The sequence below is a fragment of the Corylus avellana genome, chromosome ca10 (genome assembly GCF_901000735.1).
Source record: "Corylus avellana chromosome ca10, CavTom2PMs-1.0".
In the NCBI taxonomy this organism is placed as follows: domain Eukaryota; kingdom Viridiplantae; phylum Streptophyta; class Magnoliopsida; order Fagales; family Betulaceae; genus Corylus; species Corylus avellana.
The window spans coordinates 1,235,763-1,243,528 of NC_081550.1; the positions used below are offsets into that span (position 1 = coordinate 1,235,763).

A 7,766-nucleotide genomic window follows, 5' to 3' on the forward strand; every position below is an offset into this window, starting at 1 on the left:
AGAATTCAAACTGTACATTACTCTATATAATAAACGTGATATTGTGCTGTTTAGGTATTCAAGCCCTGGCGCTTTCAATATATTTCAGAATCAGGAACGTATCAATCTCACCGAGGGAATAAGGATCCCAACTGGGGATTCTTATTTTAGAGCAACTCTCGATTTTGATGGAATTCTCTCTGTATTTTCTCACCCAAAGACTTCCACAGGCAATGGAAGCTGGGATCCTATTTGGGTAGAACCAGAGAATATTTGCACGGCTATTTTAGTTGATGAAGGTCCTGGTGCTTGTGGGTTTAACAGCATCTGCAACCTCAAACCAGATAAAAGGCCAAGATGTGAATGCCCAAAAGGGTATTCGTTACTCGATCCAAATGATCCCTACGGAAGCTGCAAGCCAGACTTCATACAGGGATGCGAAGAAGATGAAGTTAGTGCCAAAAAGGATCTTTATTATCTAGAGGTACTAAACTTTACTGATTGGCCGAAATCAGATTACCTTAAGTTGAAGCCTTTTAGTGAAGAGAATTGCAGAAGTTCTTGCTTGCAAGATTGTATGTGTGCTGTTTCCATATTCACAGATGGAAATACCTGTTGGAAGAAGAAGCTACCACTGTCAAATGGGAGATTCACCAGCGGTTTTACCGGCACGGCTTTCATCAAAGTTAGGAAAGATAATTCCACACTGACTGGTCCTTTCCCGAATCCGGGCAATGAGCCAGTGCCAAAGAAGGACCAGGACGATTTGATACTTGCAGGGTCGGTGCTTCTGGGTTGCTCTGTTCTTGTTAACTTTATATTGATTGGCACTACTTGTCTTGGTTTTTTCTTCATTTACAAGAAGAAAATTATAAAAAGTAACCGTAATGGTAGTGTGGTGGAAATGAATTTGCATTCTTTTACATACAAAGAGCTTGAAGAAGCTACAAATGGGTTCAAGGAAGAACTGGGAAGGGGAGCTTTTGGTATTGTTTACAAAGGAGCAATAAAGATGGGTTCTGATTCCGATGTCCTTGTGGCGGTGAAGAAGCTACATATTGTTGCACCAGAGAGAGACAATGAATTCAAAGCTGAAGTGAACGTAATTGGTAAGACACATCACAAGAATCTGGTCAGGCTGATTGGATTCTGTGATGAGGGGCAGCAACGGTTGTTAGTATATGAGTTACTCAGCCATGGAACTTTAGCAGGTTTCCTTTTTGGAGACTTGAAACCAAATTGGAAGCAAAGAATCCAAATTGCTTTTGGGATTGCTAGAGGACTCTTGTATTTACACGAAGAGTGTAGCACCCAGATTATCCATTGCGACATAAAGCCTCAGAACATACTCCTTGATGAATATTACAATGCTCGAATTTCTGACTTTGGATTGGCAAAGCTTTTGATGATGGATCAGAGCCAAACTCATACTGCCATTAGAGGAACAAAAGGGTATGTTGCGCCCGAATGGTTTAGGAACATGCCAATCACAGTTAAAGTTGATGTGTACAGCTTTGGTGTCATGCTGCTTGAGATCATTTGTTGTCGGAGAAGCGTGGATATGGAGTCTGGCGAGGAGTACAAAGCAATTTTAACAGATTGGGCTTATGATTGCTTTCAAGAAGGAACATTAGATGTTCTGGTAGAATATGACAGGGAGGCCATGGATGACATGGAGAAGGTGGAGAGGTTTGTGAAGGTTGCCATTTGGTGTATTCAAGAAGATCCATCTCTTAGGCCCATTATGAGGAAGGTTATGCAGATGCTTGAAGGAGTTGTTGATGTACCGATTCCACCATGTCCATCTCCTTTTACTACTACAACTACAATGATTCGAAACCAGAATTCATCATACTAAAGAGATAGAGCTCTTTGTATGTTGGGTAATATCATTAATTATTGCTGATCGTCCAATGCTTAATTAGAATAAGTTTGTGTGAAGTTTTGCAATCTTTTCTCAGGCAAAGTAATTTGTAATTTGCTCCATCCTGATAATTCTGTTTTACATTTTAGTTTGTTAATATATGAGGAAGAGATCTTTATTAGTTGATGTAGGTTTAACTCGCCTATAACCTGCATTATAGCGTTTGTTAATTAATTTTAAAAAGGTTTTATATTATAATAATTTTTATGTTTTTTTACTATGATGGGATGGGATGTCACGTTCATCTACACGTGGACACCAATAATTCTTGAAGCAATTAAAAGGAAAGTCATGCATGCATGCTGGTCTTCGTCTTTCCACCTAAAACCAACGACCGTAATGATGACCATGCTAAGTACATTTGACTTTTCAAAATGCACCTCGACCCACGACCGTAATAATGACCATATTGTAACGAAAACATCAAAGCCGTCTAGAACATGTCTTTTTAAAAAAAAAAAAACAAAAAAACAAAAACAAAATAATATTAAGGGTTAAATACCTTTTTCGCTTCATGTGGTTTAACATTTTTTTTTTTTCATCGGTTTTAATTTGTATCATAAATGGTATTTAGGTAATAGCAAAAAAGGAAAATAGTACCTATATCTAAATTATGTCCAAAATTTGATAGAAAGCCACGTTAGTAATATTAAAAAATCAATATGTGTTCATATATTAATTAAAAATATAAAATAAAAATTTTAAATTTAAAAATATTGCAAAGTTAGAAAGAAAAAAAAATGGAAAAGAAATGCGGATGAAGCTTCTTATTATGTGGTGTTGCTTTAAACTTTGAAACTCTAGTCAAAACTCAGGGCAAATGATAAGACATAAATTCTAAGTAAGGTAGATTTAAATCCAAGAAACGATAAGAATATATATGTCATCGTTCATAATCAATTATTATGGATGAGATTTTAATCGTTCCTAGATAATGTGATCGCAAGAAGTTTGTGTTGGCTAGTAACACGACTTTGATCAAGACTAAATAATTATGATTACATCACCTTCGATGTCATTCTAAGGATATTTTGAGTCCATGTAAGAAAAACAACTTTATGATTATTTGATACCCCCTTTGACAACCCATGAGTGTAATCTTATATTAATCTTTTGGATAAAAGAAACAAGGGTCATAATGAACTATAGTAAACTAATAATACAATCCCATATATATTATGTACCAAAGATGTGGGATTTCCTGTTGGGAACATGGGTACATAAATCAGCTCAACAGCAACTAATTTGGATTATAAAGAAAACGAAAAGCATTTCCTTAAAATAATCAGTTCAAGGAAAGCATTAGTAGTAGTTAAAAACCATTCTCTATTATAGGTGTATTCTTTTAATTTGACTTTAGTAGTTGAGAGTGAAACAAGGGCTGGACAAGAAGTTCCACAATTGGCTATAACAAACTTTAATGCTCGAGTTTGAACGCCGTTTGTTTGTAAAACAAACTTTAAGAAAGGACACCAAAGGGATTGGCTCAAGTGATAAAGGTCTTGAGCAAACAATTCATTGAAGTCACCCACTAGCTTCCCAATCTGTGTGGAGCGGGCATTTTGTACGTGTCCATCTTATAGGGTTTTTCATCCTTTAATAGTTGAGAGTGAAATGAGTGGACGCAAACTTGAGGGAAGACTTGGAAACCAACTTGGTCCTGTCCAATTAGATTAATGGTCCTTCTTTTCACTAATTGCTGGGGTCCGACTACTGTTGACTTTATCAAAAAATTGAATGAAATGTCGGAACAACGTGATGTTTCATATATACCTTGATCTAATCAAGTGTATTCAAACATATAGATACTATTCCGGTATCCCTTGCATTCTTTCTTTTCAAACAGAAAAAACAGAGTCAAGGAAACGAATCCGAACAGTTCTCCATCACAATCCTTGTGTTAATGTTTTTGTCTTAAAAACTATCCCAAAATTGTCAACTTGTAAACTACCCTGTATATAAAGTGAGACAAAATTGTCTCACTTATGTTAAATAAGAGAGAGCGGAAACACATATAGACTACATTTTATTGAGTAAAGTTGTATTGAAGTATTATACAAACCTCTATTTATAGAGAAGTTATGAGTGATAGACAAGTAAATCTAATACACCAAGAAAATGTAAACATAGTAGATTAAGAAAACTTAAAATACATAAAGAAAGAAATAATCCTAGAATAATATCAACTATATGTATTCTTAACAACTCTAAATTACTGACATTAGATTACAAAACAGAGCAAATGCTATTTAAAAAAAAAAAAAACAACTGCAACTTCATGTAGTGGTAAAGGGAGATGGACATGGTGGAATGGGTACATCAACAACTCCTTCAAGCATATGCGTAACCTTCCTCATAGTGGGTCTAAGAGATGGTCCTTCTTGAATACACCAAATGGCAATCTTCACAAACCTCTCCACCTTCTCTATGTCATCCATGGCCTCCCTCTCATATTCTACCAGAACATCTAATGTTCCTTCTCGAAAGCAATCATAAGCCCAATCTGTTAAAATTGCTTTTTCCTCCTCGCCCGACTCCATATCCACGCTTCTTCGACAACAAATGATCTCTAGTAGCATGACACCAAAGCTGTATACATCAACTTTAGCTGTAATTGGCATGTTCCTAAACCATTCCGGCGCAACATACCCTTTTGTTCCTCTAATGGCAGTATGCGTTTGGCTCTGATCCATCATCAAAAGCTTTGCTAATCCAAAGTCAGAAATTCGGGCATTGTAATATTCATCGAGCAGTATGTTCCGAGGCTTTATGTCGCAATGGATAATCTGAGTGCTGCACTCTTCATGTAAATACAAGAGTCCTCTAGCAATCCCAAAAGCAATTTGGATTCTTTGCTTCCAATTTGGTTTCAAGTCTCCAAAAAGGAAACCTGCTAAAGTTCCATGGCTCAGTAACTCATATACTAGCAACCGTTGCTGTCCCTCATCACAGAATCCAATCAGCCTGACCAGATTCTTGTGATGTGTCTTACCAATAATTTCCACTTCAGCTTTAAATTCCATCTCTTTCTCTTGTGCACCACTATTAATTAACTTCTTGACTGCCACATGGAGTACATTAGAACCCATCTTTAGCGCTCCTTTGTAAACAATACCGAAAGCTCCTCTTCCCAATTCTTCCTTGAACCCATCTGTAGCCTCTAGAAGCTCTTTGTATGTAAGGCAACGCAAATTCATTTCCCAGACAGACCCATTTCTGTCAATTTTGCTCACTTTCTCCTTGTAGAAAAATCCATAACAAATAGCCCCAATCAATATAAAGATGACAAACAGAGAGCAACCCAGAAGCACTGACCCCGCCAGTATCAAACGGTCCTGGTTCTTTTTCTTTTGCACTGGATTCTGGAAAGAAGGACCAAGTAGTGTGGAATTATCTTTCCTAACTTTGATAAACACCTTCCCTCCATCATTTTCGGTAAATCTCCCATTGGAGAGTGGTAGCTTCTTCTTCCAACAGGTATTTAAGATTGAAAATACTGCAGCAGCACACATGCAATCTTGCAAGCAAGAAGTTTTGCAATTCTCTTCAGTAAACGTCGTCAACCTATTGTAATCTGAAAATGGAAAATTAGTATTAGATAGTTCCTCTAAATAATACAGAGCTTGTTGGGAATTAATTTCATCTTCTTTGCATCCGGCCTGTATGAAGTCTGGCTTGCAGCTTCCATACGGATCATTTGGATCGAGTAAAGAGTAGCCTGTTGCGCATTTACATTTTGGCCTTTTATTTTGTGGGTTGATTTTGCACACACTGTTATACCCACAAACACCGGTCATCGACTCTCCAGGATTATCCAGGCAAATATTATCAGGTACAGACCAAATGGGCGTCCAGCTTTCATTGCCTGCGGAAGTCTTTGGGTGGGAATACAGAGTGAAAATTCCATCAAAGTTGAGAGTAACTCTAAAATATAAATTATTCTCCGTTGAGAGAATTCGCTGTTCGATGGTGATACGTTCTTCATTCTCTCTCAGAATATAAAAGTAGCCGGAGGCATTGAAGACCAATTGCTTACCGGAATTTGATGTATTGAGATCACCAGCAGTGATGCCTGTTTTGTAATAAGGATCATTTGGATCAACTGTGGGCAAGTTTATGGTATTGAGCACAAGATTACCTTCCTGAAGAAAGCGTAGCTGGAACCTTCCTTTGGAGAAGTTGGTCTCTGACTGTCGGGAAGAAAGGACCCCTCCCCTTTCCATAATTTGTGTAGGCAACATCGTATCAGAAGGATATTGGAAGCTTTCCCATAGCTTTTTAAAGTTGCTATCTTCCAGCACAAAGTTGCCTGTATCATTCATTACACCATAGGCAACAACACCAGTAAGGCTCTGATCATCAGATGATGTCCATAACTCTTCGCCTTGAGAGCTAGTAAGCACAAGCCCACGATCCGCAGTTAGGTCCACCTTTGATCCCCTCGGAGCAATCTTTCCACCATTTGGATACCAAACTATGGTTCTGTCTGGTATTTGGTCGTACCATATAGAAAGCAAGAAGAAATCTGAGCCGCTGAGCTGATGAAAGCCAAAGGCAAATTCACCAGAAGGAGAAAGCCATGAAGAATTATCAGTGGTAGACAGAGATCTGCCCACAGTTATTTGAGCAACAGCAGAAGTTGGTAGCAGAAGTAGCAAGAAAAACAGAGTATGAGCCAGAGAAAAAGCCATTGCCAAAATTAAGAAATTCAGAAATTGGTCTCAAACAATTACAACAAGCGGGTTAAGACGGGTGTAAACAGAGTACTACGCCTCGACTATAAATAATTGTATTTCAAGCAAAACTCTTACTTGGTGAATGTTGGGTGGTCCCCCTTATGTGGCGACCACATGGACAACAACAAAACAAACAGTTTTGTTTGTAGTAGAATTCTAACATGGTACGTGTGTTTATAAAGAGACTAAAGAGAGAAAAAAAAATTATAAGAAAAAAAGAAAGAATGCAGCGACGCAGACAGAGAAAAAAAATAAGGAAAAGAAGAAAAAAGGTTTTTCCTATTCACATCGGTCAGAGATTAGAGATTCGTTTGTGGTTCGATCTTGATGTAGTTTTAGAGTGTTGCTCCTGACGACGAAAGCTACATATTGACCGGTGTCGATTGTTGAAATTTCTCTCCAGTTACTTGGTTGCTAATAACTACTTGGTGAGATCTTTTTTTATTCTTGTTAGAATCCATTTTAGAATGATGAATTTATGTTTAATCTAAGAATGCATGTATTCTTGATGTGGTGATAACCTCTAGATATTTCTCTAGGGAAGACAATTGTAAACTCATTATTGTTAATAGTGGAAGATTGGAGGGTTTTTACGCAAAAATCTTGGTGTCTTGCTAGTGGGTTTGCTTGATTATTATTTTGTTACTAATGTGTGACTATTTAATTTGCACAAAGAAATGTAGATTAATTTTGCTGAACATCTGAAATTAGTGTTCACATCTAAGGTGAATTACCACGAACCAGTATATGTCTGGTTTTTTTTTTTGTCTTCTTTTTTTCAATCTTCAAGTAGGGAAGACTTAGCACGACATTGGGACAAAGTCTCAACACCCTGTAATTAAAACTATTTGACCAACTTACCAAAAAACAAAAAACTACTTGACTAGGGCATTTTACCAATAGTGATGCTGTTATAGCTAAAAGAACAAATATAATAATAACAATTTCACCTTATTTATTTCTCGTATCAAGAAATAAGAATCAAATAAATAATCAATTCAAAATAGTTGATTCGACAAAATACTATTTATTTGGAATAAATCATTGAATGCCAAAATTATATATATTTTATAATTACAATAAATATATGTGACATACTATCATACCTTAAATAGAATTTCTTACAT

The 7,766-nt window shown here is 36.8% G+C and overlaps 2 protein-coding genes across 2 annotated transcripts in view; one reads left to right on the forward strand and one right to left on the reverse strand.

Moving 5' to 3' along the window:
• The window catches only part of LOC132163710 (G-type lectin S-receptor-like serine/threonine-protein kinase LECRK4), a 2,225-nt gene extending 201 nt beyond the window's left edge, over window positions 1-2,024 (forward strand). Inside the window, exon 2 of the mRNA XM_059574079.1 lies at window positions 89-2,024. Within this exon, the coding sequence (XP_059430062.1) occupies window positions 89-1,837 (1,749 nt within the window). The 3' untranslated portion in view covers window positions 1,838-2,024. The remainder of the gene's footprint in view (window positions 1-88) is intronic.
• Window positions 2,025-4,085: 2,061 nt separating this feature from the next.
• On the reverse strand, window positions 4,086-6,618 carry LOC132164439 (G-type lectin S-receptor-like serine/threonine-protein kinase RLK1). Its single transcript, XM_059574953.1, has one exon. The coding sequence runs from the start codon at window positions 6,592-6,594 to the stop codon at window positions 4,180-4,182; it is 2,415 nt and encodes an 804-aa protein (XP_059430936.1). The 5' UTR covers window positions 6,595-6,618; the 3' UTR covers window positions 4,086-4,179.
• Window positions 6,619-7,766: the final 1,148 nt, after the last annotated feature.

Coding starts and splice junctions, on each gene's coding strand:
- LOC132164439 (XM_059574953.1), bottom strand. CDS start 6,594: ATGGCTTTTTCTCTGGCTCATACTCTGTTTTTCTTGCTACTTCTGCTA.